We start from the raw sequence: 22,787 nt of genomic DNA on the forward strand, positions 1-22,787 counted from the left end.
ATCAAAGTGGGGGTCCCCAGCTAAATTTGTTACTAATCACTTTGTTTATTACGGATGCCAATTAGTCCTGACTCCTCACCACAGTGAAGGCTACTCTTCCGGGGGTCTAAAACCACTTTAAACCTATACTATACATTAGATATGCAAAAAGATCAGATCTATAAGCTCACAATATGTCACATGGTGACATGTTGAGCTTTTAGATCTGCTATTTTTGAAACCGTTGGAAAAATCTCTTCTGGGGATCTCTGGCACAAAAGCTTTTCAGATGGGGTTCCATGACCAAATACATACATTTGGGGGTCCTTTCCTTGACATGAAAATGTATTAAGCAATGACTGTGTGTGGGGGGAGGTTAGCATTTGTTTACAGTTATTGTTATACCACTAAATGGCCTCTGGGTGTAGACCTACAGGCATAGGACTACAGGACTACAGGCAGCAGGATAGGACTACAGGCGAAGACGACACTTTGCTGAAAGTATGGCTGCTAACACGATGCCAGACGCTACCATTTGGCATGAGGAGGAACAACCTTCACTACTGGACGAAGACGCCTCCCTGTCAAGCCAAGTCTCTGTACCATGCCCGGTTGATGGAGACGAGCAACTCCTCCATGGCACCAGTCACGTGGGTTCGCGGCGCGCCCGCAGCAAGTCCAAAGGAGAGCTTGTCATCGTGATCAACGAGAATCTGGAAAACGGTAAGCGTATTACCGTAGTGTTTGATTGATTGAATACTTTATTAACAGTTTGCATTTCCATTGTGGTCCTGTGTATTCAATTCATCGAGGTGAGCGGCGATGAATCTGGGATATGCAGTCATACACCTGCTTGGTCAGTTTACTACAGGCTAGTCCGATTCCATGTAACTTTTCATACTGTTGTATTGTCCAGTATTTCATACAAGTGCTATGAGAACAGGCACCCGTCAAATGAATTAACTTAAAATATTTCAATCATTTACACAAGCCTTCGCCTTCTGTTCCCCATTTTCGTCTCATGTATACGGTAGGTAATGGAATTCATTCATCTTGTGAAGAACCAACCTCTTCATCTATTGCTACTCCTCCCCGGAGACAACAGTCCATCTCCTACTCGCATCACCCGCATCACAGCAAGACGCGGAAGGGAAGCAGGGCGAGCTCCATCGGTTACACTGCCTTCTCCCCCAGACCATCACTTTCCCGTTGTTCCAGCATCGCCACCGAACCACCCTTGGACCGGACCAAGGCAAAAGACTACCTCCTCCTGGCCGTGTTGGCCTGCTTCTGCCCCGTCTGGCCCATCAACATTGTAGGATTTGTCTACTCCATCATGGTAAGTGGAGGAGTAATATTTATTTACAGCTCAGTCAGTTTTGCAAAGTTGGCAGTTCTGCTTTAAGCTTGACTTTGAGTCCAAGGGTGCTGTGTTCTTCCGGTCTGAAACTTGATCTCTCTTACAGAATGCTGCGTCTGATTTTCACGAAGCTGTACTTGTGCCATCACATGATATCACTCAGAGCACGTTTCAGCTAAACAGATGTTTTTCAAAGATGCTTTAGATGATTTCATCCTTTTTTTGTGCAAAAGACACAGGCTAACAGACTGTTTGATCTCCTCCTAGTCCAAGAACAGCCTGGAACAGGGGAACATTGACGGTGCTTTGCGTCTGGGACGTGTGTCCAAGATGCTCTCTATGGTCTCCCTGGTGGGAGGGACACTCATTATCATTGCCTGCATTGTCAACCTGGCCAGTGAGTCCCCTACTAGCCACGACCTCTGAAACCCTGTCTTCCTTCTTTACCCTACATTTAGTAATGCTCTCATAGGTGAGATAGGTTTCCCTGAGCTCCTATTGTTTTTTTTTTAATTGTAAACAGTAATCTGACCACAAAGGATCTGTATAGATACAGACAGACCTAATATTACTGTTGGTGATTATTAGAGTGACATACATGAGAAGGTCGCTCAGTTAAATGTTTCAAGCCTTGATCACTGCAGTTCAAGAAGATACCTATCGGTACTTTGGCAGTGTTTGTATGGACAAATTGACTTATTAAGCCAAGAGATGTCCTAATTAACTTGCGCATAGGCAGAAATTGTACACATAGCGTTGAAAGCTAAAGGGCTCATGGGCTGGATAACGCTTCCTTTTCCTCTCATTACATAAGTGTTCTCTGTGGTCTGTGTAACTGTATATTTCCTTATTGAGTTACAAAATATAATGCTGCTGAACTAATATGCCTCCTCTTTCCTTTTCTTTCAGTCAATGTGAAATGAGTTTCATCTAAGGATGAAACTGGATAAGACGACTGATCGCCTGGCCCATACTGTACCTGCACCACTGTCTCTTTAACCACCTAGTCATTACCTGGATTTTTGTAACAACTGTACACCTGATATGCAGCGCTTACTTATTTCTCCGTAAACCATTTATATCCTTTTGCTAATGGAAGAAGAATTATGCAAGACTATGCTGCTCTGAGTCAGGGTATTGGCCATGTGATGATGGCTGGAGAAGGGGAGTAGACATTTGGACTAATTTGTCCCTTTGTATTCTGGTCAACACAAGAAATATCCTTGAGAAAGACAGCTCTCCTCAAGGTTGATTCCAAAATTGATCGACACAAGGTGGGGCAGAGAAAGAGGAGGACAACACTGGAGATTGCTGGAACAGTGTGCGATCGATGTGAAAGAAACGGGAAGGATCGCCTCGTGATGAGGTGACAAAAATTGCCAAGTCCATCCTTCATTGCACTGACGACAGAATGAATCAAACATTCAGCTTGCCGTTAAATCCCTTTGGATACACAGAGAGGCTTAAGGATATGTGTTGCATTGGAATCATAGGAAAGACGTGCAGCTAGAAGAGTCCCTTTCCATTCCTCAATGCATTCTTATTTCTGTTTTTTTGGTAAGCTTCCTGCCATTCTAAGAGTCCTGTCAGCCATTTATTTTTTCTGAGTGAGTGTATATCTGACAGAGGGGATGAAAAAGAGGCTTGCCAAGGGGTCAGCAATGCGTGTTAAAATGGAAGAGATTATAAAATGTTTTGGGCAGAGGGCAAAGTCATCACTGCAAAGGAAATATATGTGCCAAACTATTTTATGAGAGGAAAAGTTTCTCCTTAGTGAACCTGTGCTCTTGGCAAAATCACACAATTGTTGGTAAAGGGGGAACATCAAATAGTTTGACCTCCGTATGTTGACATCTGCTCTACACCGCTAAATGCTTTTATAAATTGCAGAAGGGGAACCAGGAAGGACGAGATTTTTTGAAAACCATGAGTTACTCTAAAAACATTTACCATGAGTTCTCCATAAAGCTAAGTTGCTTTTAATCATTAAAATGCTACTACTACTTATATAGCCAACCTTTTGATAATGTTTGTAAAAAAGAAGAAAAGGAGAAAAAAAAAAGATTTTGACCAGTAATTTCATAATGTGATACTATTGAAGTACTGAGCCACAGTTGACAGATTTTGGTGCGTGAGTGTGCGTGCGTGCGTGTGTGTGAGTGAGTGAGTGCTGTGTGTGAGTGAGTGAGTGCTGTGTTTTGCACCATGATGTCTGTTGATGAATTATTTGTGAGACACTATGTTTGGCCCAGAAATGGTTTGTTGGAACCACAGTAACCCCTCAAAGGTTTAAAGCCACACCACAATGGCAGATGACTCTGTGAATTTCTTATAATATGCCCCATGAGTCCGAGTCAAATGTTTTGATCAGTATCTACGTGCTATTCTCACTGTGATCCACAACATTGTGGTGGGTCGGGGTCATTGGGAATGCAAACTTTATACGTGATTCCTTCATGTTTCCTGGTTTTTGAGACATGTTTAGATATAATGCCACATCTTGAAAGTCCTCAATAATCTACATTACATACAGTACAATACATTTTATGTATTGATTATATTAAAGATCTTTCCCTCCGTTAGCATTTAGATGTTTAAATTGTAATCAACTGTTTGTGTATTCTGCAGATATAAACGTATATATTGTCAATTCCATAGCTGATGAGTTAGCATTAAGTAGCTATTCTAACATAGACTAATGAATGGAATTAGCCTCCTGCCAGTAACTGTGATACCAGTGGGCTACTATAATCTCTGGATATTGGCATGTTGTGGATTAACCTCGATGTATGAAGTCAAATTGAAATCATGAGGACAACTTGGCACTAGGCACACTGAATTATTGTATGCTTCCGAAGCACATTCTTAATAAAGACACATTGCATGAAAGTGGTCCGTCCTGGTGTTGTGCTTTGAGAAGGGATGGAGGAAGCCCTCCAAGCACCAATGGAGATTACAGGGATTGTGGATTATGGAGAGGGTGTCAAATGGGCAAGCGATAGGCAGAGTTGAGCATTTGAGGTGTGTGTGTGTGTGTGTGTGCGTGTGCATGTGCGTGTGCGTGTGTGTGTGTGCGTGTGTGTGTGTGTAGCCTACTGTGTACACACTTGTTTTACTAAATTTGTGAGAGCCAAAATATCCCCAGAAGTATAGTAGAATTTCAGAAACAAATATTCTGAGGACCATTTTCCTGGTCCACGCAAGATAAATGGTTGTTTTTGAAATATTTTTTGAGTTCGATTTAAAATTAAGAGAAGATTCAGATTGGGATTAGGCATTTAGAGGTCAGATTTAGCTGCTGGGCTTGGAGTTATGCCGAATTAGTGGCATGCGGTGTCGAACACCGGAAAATGGTCGATCTGCCATCGGCTATTTTTGGCTAAAATGTCCTTACAAGTATAGTAATACAAACGTGTGTGTGAGAGAGAGAGATGTACTGGAGTCTACTAGGAGAACCAGGGCGAGAGATAGACAGCCAGCATGTGTCGCTTCATGTGATACTGTAGTGTACAGTGAGAGCATGTAAGCTCCAGGGAGGAAGAGTGCTTACTGTTTTGTGCCAGTGAAGCGGAACTGATGATGAGGAGGAAGGAGGAGGAAGCAGCTAGGGGGAAAGAGAAAAGGGCCCTGGGCCAACACACTATGATGGTAGGATGTAATGAGTGCCAAAACCCCTAATGACTAATGAAATTAACTCGGAATATCACACACACAATGTTTTCTCCTCCCTCGAGAAAACATCATTTATAAATATATATATACGGTATATATATATCAAAAGTTACTTCACTTCTTTAGATCGACAAGATTCAGTAGGGTCTATCTATGATCATGTTGGCTTCTGTTTTATATTGTATCAACATTCTGAACATTCATCATATATACACAGTATATACGTATGTATACACAATCTATACTGTACACTATGTATAGATAGATAGATATAGTATGTCTTATTTAAGGGATTAGACATTTGTTTTTTGTTTCAGCATGTTTAGGCAGCACATCTTTGGCTGTTTAAGTCTAATTTATAGCTATTAGCTACTGTGCAAGAAAACCCCTCTGAGCCAGAATTATTATTTTTTTCTTTCTTTTCTTTTTTTGCTCATTGACGTAATTCGGAACACCTGACCTCACAGGCTCTGAGCCACTTGGCTCTTACATACTGTACCTCCTGAAATGTAGAGTGGCTCACACCATTGCCATAGAATAGACCACTGTTTCCCAAACAGTGGGTCAGGACCCATGTTTGGGTCACAGACCAATTTTTATGGGTTGTGAGTAAATATCCGCTTTTTTTAGTTTCCTACGTAAAAAAAAATATATATATATATTATTTAAAAAGATTTTTAAAAGTTTGAACAGAAAAAACAACAATATTTTTATCAATTAAAAACAATTCCAACATTCCAACACTTGTAGGGTTAGGGTTAGGGTTAGGGTTATTTTCAGTAGTTTGGGTCCCAGGCAAAACTCTTATGGGTCTCGAGCTAAAAGGTTTGGGAACCACTGCCATGAGCCATAGCTTGTCTCACACGCGCTATAAAGTAGGCTTTAGTCTTGCTTTGCATTTTTATAGTCTTGGTTGTGAAATCAGCAAGTGTCGACACAGTGAGTAAAGTTGCTAAAAGGTCAGTTTTACACGGAAACAAATGGAATTGTGTCAATTGATTATGTGGAAGGTATTGAGACGTGGATGGGCTTATGTTATGCATTTTCACAAGGTATGTCATGTCATACCATGAGAGCATAATAAAAAAACATAGTATATAGTGATAACCATAAAAAGTACATATTAATGTTAACAGTTCAGTATGAAAACAATCATATTCCTACAAGATTATGATTTATATATGAAGGTTTACACACGTCACAGTATATTTTAATATACTTTATTGCTTCATTATATAATACACATTATGATATATAGACAAAGTAATCACATCAATCAATATTGTAATCAATAAAATCACATTGCGATGTGCTGTGAACACACACACACACACACACACACACACACACACACACACACACACACACACACACACACACACACACACACACACACACACACACACACACACACACACACACACACACACACAAACAATACCAAGCTAACATCCAGATGCAGTAAGTGGGTCACAGATTGCCTGGCTGGGTCAGAGAAACATCAGACATCAGACAGTGTGCAGAGAAAATACAGATACTGGCCAGCAGGCAATTCAATTGCTGGTGGTTTGTTGTTTGTTTGATTTGAATTGATAATAACCAGATATGTACAGCTTTGGTTAGACAATGCTTTTTATTTTGAAAATATGTCAGTTTTGTCCACTTGTCATAAGGATCATGTGATGGATTTTAAGTCTTCGGTGAGTGATGTAGCCTACACGGTCGTACAAGAACTGAAAGACACAGATATCTCCTTTGTCCAGTAACTCTGGTAACTCAGGTACTCAAATACCCAGGTCAATATACAAAAAAAACTATACATAACATAATTAAACCACTACTACTACAGTACTTAACTAGAACTCTAATGCTGAAAATAGTCACACCATCACTAACGTTAGGTATATTTTACCCGATATAATAAATCAACTATATTATATATACAACTATATTAAAGAACAACAATACATGGCAAATTGAGGTACTCCTCTTTAAAATTTCAACATGAAATTTCACAAATAAACACAGATATCATGGGGGGACCCTGTAAAAAAGCAGCAAAATCTGTAAAAATGTGGGTATTGTTTTAAAAAATATATATTTTTTTAAATAATGGAGCTGGGAAGTTTTCCGTTGGTCCACCCATTCCTGGGACATGTGTATAGGATTTTTTTTTACCCTCTATCACTAACGTTGGGTGAAATTCACCCCGAAGACCTGCCTGTAGAAAAAAACAGGGATGGGGGCAGGGAAACAAACCTACGTTCTATGACGTCAGTGAGCATCCTGAAGGTATCCAAGGACCCACCCACCTCAGACATCAGCAACATTATGAAAATCACATAATTACAATTGTATGGGTGAAATTCACCCATGGTTAGTGTTCTAGGGTTAAAAGCATTACATAATTTATTAACTCACAGGATCTCTTACTGTACCACTAATCCTGGAGGGATAAGTCGTGCCCGTAGCACTTGCCCTAGCCTTGACGACCTTGCAGGATTATGCAACGGCTAAAATGTAACTTAGATAGCATGTTATGTAGACAGATGCCAGGTCATTGTTGACCTGGCATCCTATAGTGTGTATAGTTTCAATGTAGGCTGATGATAGGTTCTTGGTTTACGTATGTATTAGTTATTATTAGATTATTGGTTTACTTATGTATTACTTTATTATTAGATTACTATTTCTATGCATTTGATGTATTATTGATGTATTATCTTGTATCCTTGCTTACTGTAAATTGCTCTGGATTAAGAGTCTGCTAAATGCCTAAACTGTAAACTGTAAACTGTTGAAAATACATATTTATAATGTCAAACTCGGGCTCAAGTTTGATTATAACCACTCCAAAAACTTGGTGAACAGCATGACTGACTGCAGACTAAAAACTTCACATGGCATTTCAGTTCACTTGTAGACTAGCGATGCAATCGATGTGATGCGAGAGTACTGACTATAGGCAACACCAACTCTCTGGACTCCAGGATTGCTACCCTCCACTCTCTTCTGTCCAGCATCAGGGTCTCGAGCTCTGCAGTGTTACAGTACGCTGTCTCGCCGCAGTTTGTCTACGTAGGTGGTGCGCCTCTCAAGTCTTTCCTCCGCGCTGCGCTTTGGGTTGGCTCCCACAGTGTCAGTTTGCTCGCTACCAGTTCCACGTGCCTGACTCAGTGCCCCGCCAGCCTCACCCTACTCTCTCTCTGACCTTGTCTGTGACCTGCGGGAGGCCACCTTAGATTTCCACTTTTCTGATGTGATCCACCCATGTGACATCAAGTGCCGTTCGTAGTATTCTTGTGTAGACACCATCCAAGCCAGGGCTTTTTCCTCCTGTTTTGTTAGCATCCATGTCTCGGCCCTGTGACTCTTCTGTAGCCACGAACAGCCGCCTCTTGGGGTCCTCTCCCATGTCAGATTTCCACACTCTCCCCATGCAGCGCATTCCAGGCAGTGCCCTCAGACCTTCAGAAACTGTTCCATCGAGGCAGACCAGGCACTCAAATATTTTATGTTCTTGACTACCTCAAGCACCATCCCGCTGGCGATGGTAATGGTTTTGTCTTCCATGTTAAATTCCTTATAGACTGATCAATTTACTTTCCCCAAAAGAATATGTCAATGTGGGAGTTGCAATGCCTCAGTATATATGCACCTAATTTGACAAATCAACACTCTTACCCTTAATGTTCACAAGGTGGCAGCAAGTGCTTAGAAAATGCCTTGCAATGTATCCAGCACAGAACAGACAGGTTCTTAAAACACAGGTTTTCAGTGGCGTGCACAGACATTTTGCTCTTTTTTCCCTCTACACCTATACCTCTTTGCCAAAAATAGCCGATCTACAAGCCCACAACGCCTCGCAGCGCGAGGCGTTGTGGGCTTGTAGATCTGCTATTTTTGGCTAAGGTTCTCCTCAGAAAAGGGATGCTAGGTTTCGAGTGGTTATGGTAAAAAGAAAAATCATGTCACATAAAGATTTGGCGGACCCCCTGTTGAAGACCCCTGCTGTAAACTAAAAAAAAAAAAACTTTTTTTCTTGTTTTTTTCAAAAGGGCACTTCTGGTCAAGAGGGCAAAGGGCAGGTGCTCTAGAACCACCTAGAGTCTATCTCTGCACGTCCCTGCAGGTTTTTTATCACGTTTGCTAAAATGGCCAAAAACCTGCTATATGGTTTGCTAGAATGGCCATGTGATAAAAATCTATATTGGTAAAGCCATTCGTTCTCCCAAACAGCAAACATTTCAATAACCACTCTCATCCCATCTCTTCCCTTAGGTTCCAGGGAATAGTGCACATTACTCTTCAGAGAGGGAGTGATGATGACAGGTGATAATGCCAGAGAGAGCTCTATTGGATCCACACCCTAGATTCTAGGGTTGAATATTGGAATTTCTGTTTATTCTCTATATGTTGTATTGTGTTTTTTATAAATCTATTTTATCTCACCTTCAATGAATAAAAACTCTGTCTACATGATGTGAAGGTTGTGCGTTCAAATCCTCCTTCTTTACTCTGAAGCATGTTTTGAACACAAACCTCCAGAAACCACACTTAAAGCACTAATAGAAACATGTGTAATGTGTGGAGGAGCCATAAGGCAGAGGCTAGTTGGTGGACGCAACAGATGTAAGCCGATATTGTTTCTAAATACTGATATTCTTGCAATGATTTCTGAAACAGTTTGTCTATTTTTATTTTGAAATTGAATGTAAATCACTGTATGACTTTACTATGTAATTTAGATGCCTGTATCTAAGTTGTTCTGTTTGATGTGTTGTTTTGATGTTGAATCTGCCTGAATGTCTTTTTTGTTCTGTTTGGAGTCCAGCCGCTGGTCATGGGGGGTCGTAGTGTAAGTGGGACTTGATGATGCTTTTGGAAGAATGTTATTTTTTTATGTTTTTTTATGCAGGTAGTCTGTTTACAGACTTTACACTTTATTTTCAACCTGTAAATAAGTCAAGAAGCAAAATACACTGGTATGGAACTCCTGGTTTACTGTGATGGGGTTCAATTCCCTGCGGTGTCTGCTGATTGCAGGTTAAAAGTGTATTTATACTGTAAGTGTAGTTTAATTTAAAGGTTAAAACTGTATTTATATCGATGTATAATACTATGCTACTGACTAAACCACTACTTAGTCAGCACCAGAGTATTAATGTTTTGTTTTTTCAGTTCCAGGAAATAGTCATGCCCAGAGTATTATAGTTTTTTCAGTTCCAGGAATTAGTCATGGTGTTTTTGGAACCATTACATACTCTGGGCATAACTAGTTCCTGGAACTTTTGCCAGTTCCAGGAATTAGTCATGCCCCGAGTATGTAATGTTTTTTTGGAACCATCACATACTCTGGGCATGACTAATTCCTGGAACTGGATTTTTACAGTTCCAGGAATTAGTCATAACCCGAGTATGTAATGTTTTTTTTTTTTTAACCATTACATACTCGGAGCATAACTAATTCCTGGAACTTTTTCCAGTTCCAGGAATTAGTCATGCCCCGAGTATTAATGGATTTTTACAGTTCCAGGAATTAGTCATGCCCCGAGTATGTAATGTTTTTTTTGGAACCATTACATACTCAGGGCATGACTAATTCCTGGAACTTTTTCCAGTTCCCCAGGGAGACAGACACATGCTGATTTGCCATTTCCAGGATTTGATTTCCAGGATTTGAGTCTTGAGTCCCAAGACTCAAGACCCAAAAGAGTCTTGAGTCGAACCAATTACTCCCGCAGAGACATCAAATTTCTCTTTTGGCCCTTGGGCCAAGGGCCAAAAGAGAAATTTGATGTCTCTGCGGGAGTAATTGGTTCGACTCAAGACCCAAAAGAAGGTGAACTGACTGTAAAGATTCAAAATGTCATATATAGAATAGAAACCCCATTCAAACTTTAAAATGTTCATGCTAACTTTTAAAGGAGTACAATTCTAAAACTATTAAACATTTCGGTAGCACTTTACAATAATGACCCGTTATAAAGCATTTATAAACGTTTATAAGTAGTTTGTAGACTATTAACAAATTATTAACAACCTGTTTGTTGACATTTGTAAATGATTACTAAAACCTTTATAACTACAGTTACAAATCATTTATAAAGTATTAGTAAGTAGTGAACTATTCATGAATAAGCCATTTATATACATCTGTAAAAGATTATTAAATCATTTGTAACGACCCATTCTAAAGCATCTATAAACGTTTATAAGCAGTTTGTAGACTATTAACAAATCATTAACAACCTGTTTATTGACATTCGTAAATGATTACTAAAACCTTTATAACTACGGTTACAAATCATCTATAAAGGTATTTTATGACTATTCATGAATAAGACATGTATAATGCATCTGTAAATGATTATTAAATCATTTGTAACTGATGTTACATAATATATACAAGCTATTGGTAGCTTGTTCATGTTTAACATATGCTTTGTTAAACATTCCTAAAGTATCTATAAATCCTTAATACATGTTATTATGTGCCCTATAGTAAAGTGAAGACAGTTCATCATTTACAACTGTCTGTTAATGTGTTTGTTCATGTTTAACATGCTTTGTAAAACATTCCTAAAATATCTATAAATCCTTTGTACATGTTATTATGTGCCCTACAGTAAAGTGAAGACAGTTCATCATTTATGACTGTCTGTTAATGTGGACTTTCTCCTTACCTGTTGCAAACTACCTGGCTTTCATGAATTCAGACACCAAACAATTACTAGAATTATCATTCATGTTAAGCAAATGATGCGTAAGACATTCGTAAAGAGTATGTAAACCATTTGCAGACGTTATCATGAGCCTGAGCCTAGTTGCTTCTTTTGGGCTTGTTTTCATAGACCTGTCCGCTTGTTTCTTTTGCAAAATCTGGCAACACACTGATTACCTGCATTACACCTGCAGTAGCCTACTAGGGAGGAAGTGAACAGTGATGCAGTTGCAGACTGGACAGAAATATGTCTAATTCATGTTTTATGTGTTTTAACTGTCTTGTTGCAGGTGATCGAGGTAATATAAAATGGCTAATCTTACACACATGAAGTAGCATTATGACTAGGGGGTATTTTGATGGTGGCTGTTTGTATCCACAATGTTTGTTTTGATGTGTAGGCTAGTAATGTCCTCCATGCTTAGCAGTTTAGCTTAGCAGCTAAAGCTAACTTGCACTGGGAGGTGGTGACTGCAGAGGCTCCAAGCTGCTACTCTGTGATTCTGTTGTGATTAATTTCTTTGTTTAAATGTCAGTGTGTGTGCTGTGGCCAAGAGTTGCTACATTTTATATCTTAATAAATTGTTGTATACTTGTATACTATATAACGTTACTTTTGCCACTTTTTGATGTCACATGTTTTACTAATCACTGTTAAACATGAAATAATAATGCATAGTCTTCACTTTACAACAAGGCCCATGATAACGTTAGCAAATGGTCAACACACTCTTTACGAATGTCTTACGAATCATATATTAAACATGAAAGATAATTCTAGTAATTGTTTGGCATCTGCATTCATGAAAGCCAGGTAGTTTGCAACAGGTAAGGAGAAAGTCACATTAACAGACAGTTGTAAATGATGAACTGTCTTCACTTTACTATAGGGCACATAATACCATGTACTAAGGATTTATAGATATTTTACTCTACTCAGAGTCATAAGTTTACAAAATGTACTAAAGTACAGTGAACGTCTGTGCGGTTTGTCTTCACTGAAAATAACGTACATCTAAACTGATATAAAACTGCTGTCATGTGCAGTTGGGGTGAAGAAACAACCATTTCACTCCTAATAATACCTATTTGATATGACATCCTGACTTGCTGCTGTAGCTGAGGCTTGAACCTGTTACCTGCGGCTCACTAGTCAGTGACTCTATCCATTCACCTACAGCTGTTTCCTTGGAATCTGTGGTTCTGAAACGTTTTGTTGTCAACCCCCCAAATTGACATGTATTTGGGCAGTGGACCCCAATGTGAAAAGATGTAGTGTCAGGGCCCCCCATGAAAAAGATTTATATTTATGCTGTAACACATTTTTTTTAAAGTTATTTGTCTTGTTTTTTGTTCAAGTCAAAGCACCAGGAAGGCTGTACTTGTCAGCCATCTGTTAACTCAATGGGTTGAGACGCAGTATTCATGATCCAGAGGCCATGAGTTCAAATCCCATTGATATCTTTCCTATGATTCTTTCCTTTGCAGACTGGCTTCCAGAAGATCAACTGAAAACTACCAGGAAGGCTATGTTTGTCATCCAACTGTTAGCTCAATGGGTTGAGACGCAGTATACATGATCCAGAGGCCATGAGTTCAAATCCCATTGATGTCTTTCCTATGATTCTTTCCTTTGCAGACTGGCTTCCAGAAGATCAACTGAAAACTAACAGGAAGGCTATATTTGTCATCCAACTGTTAGCTCAATGGGTTGAGACGCAGTATACATGATCCAGAGGCCATGAGTTCAAATCCCATTGATGTATTTCCTATGATTCTTTCCTTTGCAGACTGGCTTCCAGAAGATCAAGTGAAAACTACCAGGAAGGCTGTACTTGTCAGCCATCTGTTAGCTCAATGGGTTGAGACGCAGTATTCATGATCCAGAGGCCATGAGTTCAAATCCCATTGATGTCTTTCCTATGATTCTTTCCTTTGCAGACTGGCTTCCAGAAGATGAACTGAAAACTACCGGGAAGGCTGTACTTGTCAGCCATCTGTTAGCTCAATGGGTTGAGACGCAGTATACATGATCCAGAGGCCATGAGTTCAAATCCCACTGGTGTCTTTACTGTGATGCTTTCCTTTGCAGACTAACTTCTAGAAAAACAAGTTAAAACCACCAGGAAACCTGTAACTCTCAGCCAACAGCTTAGCTCAACTGGTAGAGCGTCTGTCCAATAACATGACTTGACTTGACTTGAGTGGGTTCGATTCCCACTCGAGTCAAGTGTCCCCGGTAACTTGAGGCCGTTGCCCCAAGATACCGGGGACACTTGACTCAAGTGGGAATCGAACCAAGTCAAGTCATGTTATTGGACAGACGCTCTACCAGTTGAGCTATGCTGTAGGCTGAGAGTTACAGGTTCGATTCCCACTTGAGTCAAGTGTCCCCGGTAACTTGAGGCCGTTGCCCCAAGATACCGGGGACACTTGACTCAAGTGGGAATCGAACCCACTCAAGTCAGGTCAAGTCATGTTATTGGACAGACGCTCTACCAGTTGAGCTATGCTGTAGGCTGAGAGTTACAGGTTTCCTGGTGGTTTTAACTTGTTTTTCTAGAAGTTAGTCTGCAAAGGGAAGCATCACTAAGGATATCAGTCAATTTATCCGTTGACCCAAGTTACCGGGGACACTTGACTCGAGTGGGAATCGAACCCACTCAAGTCAAGTCAAGTCATTGGACAGACGCTCTACCAGTTGAGCTATGCTGTTGGCTCAGAGTTACAGGTTTTCTGGTGGGTTTAACTTGTTTTTCTAGAAGTTAGTCTGTAAAGGGAAGCATCACAGTGAAGACACCAGTGGGATTTGAACTCATGGCCTCTGGATCATGTATACTGCGTCTCAACCCATTGTGTTAACAGATGGCTGACAAGTACAGCCTTCCTGGTAGTTTTCAGTTGATCTTCTGGAAGCCAGTCTACAAAGGAAAGAATCATAGTAAAGGCATCAATGGGATTTGAACTCATGGCCTCTGGATCATGAATACTGCGTCTCAACCCATTGAGCTAACAGATGGCTGACAAGTACAGCCTTCCTGGTAGTTTTCAGTTGATCTTCTGGAAGCCAGTCTGCAAAGGAAAGAATCATAGGAAAGACATCAATGGGATTTGAAATCATGGCCTCGGGATCATGAATACTGCGTCTCAACCCATTGAGCTAACAGATGGCTGACAAGTACAGCCTTCCTGGTAGTTTTCAGTTGATCTTCTGGAAGCCAGTCTGCAAAGGAAAGAATCATAGGAAAGACATCAATGGGATTTGAACTCATGGCCTCTGGATCATGTATACTGCGTCTCAACCCATTGAGCTAACAGTTGGATGACAAATATAGCCTTCCTGGTAGTTTTCAGTTGATCTTCTGGAAGCCAGTCTGCAAAGGAAATGATCATAGGAAAGACATCAATGGGATTTGAACTCATGGCCTCTGGATCATGAATACTGCGTCTCAACCCATTGAGCTAACAGATGGCTGACAAGTACAGCCTTCCTGGTAGTTTTCAGTTGATCTTCTGGAAGCCAGTCTGCAAAGGAAAGAATCATAGGAAAGACATCAATGGGATTTGAACTCATGGCCTCTGGATCATGTATACTGCGTCTCAACCCATTGAGCTAACAGTTGGATGACAAATATAGCCTTCCTGGTAGTTTTCAGTTGATCTTCTGGAAGCCAGTTTGCAAAGGAAAGAATCATAGGAATGACATTAGTGGGATTTGAACTCATGGCCTCTGGATCATGAATACTGCGTCTCAACCCATTGACAGTGTTGGGAAAGTTCACTTAAAATATGAACTAGTTCAAAGTTCAGTTCACAAATTTTAAAATGAACTAGTTCAAAGTTCAGTTCATAATTCAAAATTTTGAACTAAAGTTCATGGTTCAAAAAATGAACTAGTTCAGTTCTTTTTCGTTCTTTTTTTTCCAATATATATTAGTGCGATTAATCGCATATTAATCGCATATTTTTTATTGGCTCAAACTTGAATGATGAACTGAAAAGCAGTGCATTGTATTGTATATGGAGCAGGATGCATCCAAATATATTATTTATTATTATTACTATACTTCTATTATTTATCCAATTCATTATAAAACCAATGTTATTTATTTAATTTTCTTATACATTATATCCTCTCTGGTGTACATACACAAAGCACCCTATATTTATTATTTCCAGTGGTGTAAAGTAATTAAGCACATTTATTCAAGTACTGTACTTTATTTTTAATTATTTCAAAACTTGAGTTACTAGTTACTTTGTAGATTTTACAAATACATGAATCACTTCAGCCCTATTTAGGTTTTGGCTATTGGAAAGTAGCCGATCTACAAGCTCACAACAGGAGCTTGTAGATCTGCTATTTTCTAAAGATTTTCATTCATCTTGGGGGCGGGCTGGGGGCTTGTCAAAGTGAGTGTATGACACTGTTAACATCAAAAGCCAGATGCAGAAGTCCACTTTTAATGCCAAAATAAAGTCGGGTCGGACGTCCAGACTACAATATGACGGTCATTCAGAGGTTCGGGGGCCGGGGCTACCGTCCTAAAGTCGGCTGTGCTACGACGCATCAGCCACGTTGTTGTTGTGATATCCCAAACTCATCTCGCCGTTCCGCGGTGTTTACTTATTAATTCAGCCCAGCTTCAAGTTAATTTTGTCGGCAGTGAAGCCAAGGAAACAACACCGATACTTTGGAAGAGACACAAGTCAACTTCCAAATGCTTGTGGCCGGGAAATGAGCTTCGCAGAGCGGATAAAGTGTCAGCCCTTCGCCCTGGCCGAGTGGCCGTAACTGTCTGTGCTGCTCAGACTCCGCGCTCGGCGCGCTGCGCAGATGAATGTTAGACACAGCCTTGCTTTTCTTTTTTTGGGCTGATGGTGCGTTCAGGACGCCTCGGAAACACAGAATAGGATGAAATACAACATGACAAACCGATGTAACCATGGAAATTTGGGACACTCTTGAACGAAGTTGAACGAAGAGAGAACGCCGTTCACAAACGCCAGAATGAACGCGTTCACAATAACGTTCATCTAGCGGATATACAGTACGTTCAGTTCACGTTCGCCCAAAATATGAACGAGTTCATGAACGATCGTTCATTGAACGCGTTCAGGCACAACACTGCCCATTGAGCTAACAGATGGCTGACAAGTACAGCCTTCCTGGTAGAGTATAATAATGCATAGTCTTAGATATTTTAGGAATGTTTTACAAAGCATGTTAAACATGAACAAACACATTAACAGACAGTTGTAAATGATGAACTGTCTTCACTTTACTATAGGGCGCATAATAACATGTATTAAGGATTTATAGATACTTTAGGAATGTTTAACAAAGCATATGTTAAACATGAACAAGCTTGTATATATTATGTAACATCAGTTACAAATGATTTAATAATCATTTACAGATGTATTATACATGTCTTATTCATGAATAGTCATAAAATACCTTTATAGATGATTTGTAACCGTAGTTATAAAGGTTTTAGTAATCATTTACGAAAAAAATGGTTCCCCCAAAAACCTGTTAGGAGCACGTTTCAGGCAATTTAAAGCTGATTGGTAGTGATTTTTTTGTGATTTTTTTTTCCAGTTTCGGTAGTGACGAAAAGTGACGAGTGACGAAAACAGAAAAAAAAATGTTCCCCCAAAAACCTGTTAGGAGCACGTTTCAGGAAATTTAAAGCTGATTGGTAGTGATTTTTTTGTGAATTTTTTTTTCCGTTTCGATAGTGACTACTAGTGACGAGTGACGAAAACAGAAAAAAAATTGTTCCCCCAAAAACCTGTTAGGAGTACGTTTCAGGCAATTTAAAGCTGATTGGTAGTGATCTTTTTGTGAATTTTTTTTTCCGTTTCGGTAGTGACGAAAAGTGACGAGTGACGAACACAGAAAAAAAATTATTCCCCCAAAAACCTGTTAGGAGCACGTTTCAGGCAATTTAAAGCTGATTGGTAGTGATTTTTTTGTGATTTATTTTTTCCGTTTCGGTAGTGACGACTAGTGACGAGTGACGAAAACAGAAAAAAAAAAATTCCCCCAAAAACCTGTTAGGAGCACGTTTCAGGCAATTTAAAGCTGATTGGTAGTGATTTTTTTGTGAATTTTGTTTTCCGTTTCGGTAGTGACGAAAAGTGACGAGTGACGAAAACAGAAAAAAAATTGTTCCCCCAAAAACCTGTTAGGAGTACGTTTCAGGCAATTTAAAGCTGATTGGTAGTGATTTTTTTGTGAATTTTTTTTTCCGTTTCGGTAGTGACGACTAGTGACGAGTGACGAAAACAGAAAAAAAATTGTTCCCCCAAAAACCTGTTAGGAGCACGTTTCAGGCAATTTAAAGCTGATTGGTAGTGATTTTTTTGTGATTTTTTTTTTCCGTTTCGGTAGTGACGAAAAGTGACGAGTGACGAAAACAGAAAAAAAATTGTTCCCCCAAAAACCTGTTAGGAGCACGTTTCAGGCAATTTAAAGCTGATTGGTAGTGATTTTTTTGTGAATTTCTTTTCCGTTTCGGTAGTGACGAAAAGTGACGAGTGACGAAAACAGAAAAAAAATTGTTCCCCCAAAAACCTGTTAGGAGCACGTTTCAGGCAATTTAAAGCTGATTGGTAGTGATTTTTTTGTGAATTTTTTTTTCCGTTTCGGTAGTGACGAAAAGTGACGAGTGACGAAAACAGAAAAAAAATTGTTCCCCCAAAAACCTGTTAGGAGTACGTTTCAGGCAATTTAAAGCTGATTGGTAGTGATTTTTTTGTGATTTTTTTTTTCCGTTTCGGTAGTGACGACTAGTGACGAGTGACGAAAACAGAAAAAAAATTGTTCCCCCAAAAACCTGTTAGGAGCACGTTTCAGGCAATTTAAAGCTGATTGGTAGTGATTTTTTTGTGATTTTTTTTTTCCGTTTCGGTAGTGACGAAAAGTGACGAGTGACGAAAACAGAAAAAAAAATGTTCCCCCAAAAACCTGTTAGGAGCACGTTTCAGGCAATTTAAAGCTGATTGGTAGTGATTTTTTTGTGATTTTTTTTTCCGTTTCGGAAGTGACGAAAAGTGACGAGTGACGAAAACAGAAAAAAAATTGTTCCCCCAAAAACCTGTTAGGAGCACGTTTCAGGCAATTTAAAGCTGATTGGTAGTGATTTTTTTGTGAATTTTTTTTCCCGTTTCGGTAGTGACGAAAAGTGACGAGTGACGAAAACAGAAAAAAAAATGTTCCCCCAAAAACCTGTTAGGAGCACGTTTCAGGCAATTTAAAGCTGATTGGTAGTGTTTTTTTTGTGATTTTTTTCCCCCGTTTCGGTAGTGACGACTGGTGACGAAAAAAAAGTCACTACAAAGTACTAACATTCAACTCTAAATTTAAAATTTACCGAAAAATGTACTAAGTCCAGAGCTCGATGAATGTTAGGGACGAAAAAAAAAGTCACTACAAAGTACTAACATTCAACTCTAAATTTAAAATTTACAGAAACTTTCGTTTCGGTAAAAAGAAAATCGTTTCGGTAAAAAGAAAATGTACTAAGTCCAGAGCTCGATGAATGTTAGGGACGGATGAAAAAGTCACTACAAAGTACTAACATTCAACTCTAAATTTAAAATTTACCGAAACTTTCGTTTCGGTAAAAAGAAAATGTACTTACTAAGTCCAGAGCTCGATGAATGTTAGGGACGAAAAAAAAAGTCACTACAAAGTACTAACATTCAACTCTAAATTTAAAATTTACCGAAACTTTTGTTTCGGTAAAGAGAAAATCGTTTCGGTAAAAAGAAAATTTACTAAGTCCAGGTGACGAAAAATGACGAGAAATGCTGGTGACGAAAAAATGCTGGTGACGAAAAATGCTGGTGACGAAAAAAATGCTGGTGACGAAAAATGCTGGTGACGAAAAAAATGCTGGTGACGAAAAATGACAAAAAATGCTGGTGACGAAAAAATGCTGGTGACGAAAAATGGCAAAAGATGCTGGTGACGAAAAAATGCTGGTGACGAAAAATGACAAAAAATGCTGGTGACGAAAAATGACGAAAAATGCTGGTGACGAAAAAATGCTGGTGACGAAAAATGACGAAAAATGCTGGTGACGAAAAAATAGTACTAACATTCAACTCTAAATTTAAAATTTACCGAAACTTTCGTTTCGGTAAAAAGAAAATCGTTTCGGTAAAAAGAAAATGTACTAAGTCCAGGGCTCGATGAATGTTAGGGACGAAAAAAAAAAGTCACTACAAAGTACTAACATTCAACTCTAAATTTAAAATTTACCGAAACTTTTGTTTCGGTAAAGAGAAAATCGTTTCGGTAAAAAGAAAATATACTAAGTCCAGGTGACAAAAAAGGACGAAAAATGCTGGTGACGAAAAAATGCTGGTGACGAAAAATGCTGGTGACGAAAAAAATGCTGGTGACGAAAAATGCTGGTGACGAAAAAAATGCTGGTGACGAAAAATGACGAAAAATGCTGGTGACGAAAAAATGCTGGTGACGAAAAATGGCGAAAAATGCTGGTGACGAAAAAATGCTGGTGACGAAAAATGACGAAAAATGCTGGTGACGAAAAAATAGTACTAACATTCAACTCTAAATTTAAAATTTACCGAAACTTTCGTTTCGGTAAAAAGAAAATCGTTTCGGTAAAAAGAAAATGTACTAAGTCCAGGGCTCGATGAATGTTAGGGACGAAAAAAAAAGTCACTACAAAGTACTAACATTCAACTCTAAATTTAAAATTTACCGAAAGAGAAAATCGTTTCGGTAAAAAGAAAATTTACTAAGTCCAGGTGACGAAAAATGACGAAAAATGCTGGTGACGAAAAAATGCTGGTGACGAAAAATGCTGGTGACGAAAAAAATGCTGGTGACGAAAAATGCTGGTGACGAAAAAAATACTGGTGACAAAAAATGACGAAAAATGCTGGTGACGAAAAAATGCTGGTGACGAAAAATGCTGGTGACGAAAAAATGCTGGTGACGAAAAATGACAAAAAATGCTGGTGACGAAAAAATAGTACTAACATTCAACTCTAAATTTAAAATTTACCGAAACTTTCGTTTCGGTAAAAAGAAAATCGTTTCGGTAAAAAGAAAATCGTTTCGGTAAAAAGAAAATGTACTAAGTCCAGGGCTCGATGAATGTTAGGGACGAAAAAAAAAGTCACTACAAAGTACTAACTCTAAACTCTAAATTTAAAATTTACCGAAACTTTTGTTTCGGTAAAGAGAAAATCGTTTCGGTAAAAAGAAAATATACTAAGTCCAGGTGACGAAAAATGACGAAAAATGCTGGTGACGAAAAAATGCTGGTGACGAAAAATGACGAAAAATGCTGGTGACGAAAAATGACGAAAAATGCTGGTGACGAAAAAATGCTGGTGACGAAAAATTACAAAAAATGCTGTTGACAAAAAAATGCTGGTGACGAAAAATGGCGAAAAATGCTGGTGACGAAAAAATGCTGGTGACAAAAAATGACGAAAAATGCTGGTGACGAAAAATGACAAAAAATGCTGGTGACGAAAAAATGCTGGTGACGAAAAATGACAAAAAATGCTGGTGACGAAAAAATGCTGGTGACGAAAAATGACGAAAAATTCTGGTGACGAAAAAATGCTGGTGACGAAAAATGCTGGTGACGAAAAAATGCTGGTGACGAAAAATGACGAAAAATGCTGGTGACGAAAAAATGACAAAAAATGCTGGTGACGAAAAATGACAAAAAATGCTGGTGACGAAAAAATGCTGGTGACGAAAAATGACGGAAAATGCTGGTGACGAAAAAATGCTGGTGACGAAAAATGACGAAAAATGCTGGTGACGAAAAATGCTGGTGACGAAAAAAATGCTGGTGACGAAAAATGACGAAAAATGCTCGTGACGAGAAAATGCTGGTGACGAAAAATGACGAAAAATGCTGGTGACGAAAAAATGCTGGTGACGAAAAATGGCGAAAAATGCTGGTGACGAAAAATGGCGAAAAATGCTGATGACAAAAAAATGCTGGTGACGAAAAATGACGAAAAATGCTGGTGACGAAAAATGACGAAAATGCTGGTGACGAAAAAATGCTGGTGACGAAAAATGACGAAAAATGCTGGTGACGAAAAAATAGTACTAACATTCAACTCGAAATTTAAAATTTACCGAAACTTTCGTTTCGGTAAAAAGAAAATCGTTTCGGTAAAAAGAAAATGTACTAAGTCGAGGGCTCGATGAATGTTAGGGACGAAAAAAAAAGTCACTACAAAGTACTAACATTCAACTCTAAATTTAAAATTTACCGAAACTTTTGTTTCGGTAAAGAGAAAATCGTTTCGGTAAAAAGAAAATGTACTAAGTCCAGGTGACGAAAAATGACGAAAAATGCTGGTGACGAAAAATGACAAAAAATGCTAGTGACGAAAAAATGCTGGTGACGAAAAATGACCAAAAATGCTGGTGACGAAAAAATGCTGGTGACGAAAAATGACGAAAAATTCCGGTGACGAAAAAATGCTGGTGACGAAAAATGCTGGTTACCAAAAAATGCTGGTGACGAAAAATGACGAAAAATGCTGGTGACGAAAAAATGCTGGTGACAAAAAATTACGAAAAATGCTGGTGACGAAAAATGACAAAAAATGCTGGTGACGAAAAAATGCTGGTGACGAAAAAATGCTGGTGACGAAAAATGACAAAAACATGCTGGTGACGAAAAAATGCTGGTGACGAAAAATGTCGAAAAATTCTGGTGACAAAAAAATGCTGCTGACGAAAAATGCTGGTGACCAAAAAATGCTGGTGACGAAAAATGACGAAAAATGCTGGTGACGAAAAAATGCTGGTGACGAAAAATGACGAAAAATGCTGGTGACGAAAAATGACGAAAAATGCTGGTGACGAAAAAATGCTGGTGACGAAAAATGACGAAAAATGCTGGTGACGAAAAAATGCTGGTGACGAAAAATGACGAAAAATGCTGGTGACGAAAAATGACGAAAAATGCTGGTGACGAAAAAATGCTGGTGACGAAAAATGACGAAAAATGCTGGTGACGAAAAATGACA

At 39.0% G+C, this 22,787-nt stretch overlaps 1 protein-coding gene across 1 annotated transcript; it reads left to right on the plus strand.

Annotated features, from left to right (window-relative positions):
• Positions 1-497: 497 nt before the first annotated feature.
• Positions 498-2,379, plus strand: prrt2 (proline-rich transmembrane protein 2; the record flags this gene model as incomplete). The annotated part of the gene is made up of 4 exons (XM_084078215.1): positions 498-702; positions 1,014-1,318; positions 1,607-1,736; positions 2,249-2,379. 4 exons carry the CDS (start codon positions 498-500, stop codon positions 2,260-2,262), a joined length of 654 nt encoding a protein of 217 aa, XP_083934341.1. The 3' UTR covers positions 2,263-2,379.
• Between the last annotated feature and the right edge of the window lie 20,408 nt (positions 2,380-22,787).

The sequence above is a fragment of the Gymnoscopelus microlampas genome (genome assembly GCF_963454915.1).
Source record: "Gymnoscopelus microlampas genome assembly, chromosome: 14".
NCBI lineage: Eukaryota > Metazoa > Chordata > Actinopteri > Myctophiformes > Myctophidae > Gymnoscopelus > Gymnoscopelus microlampas.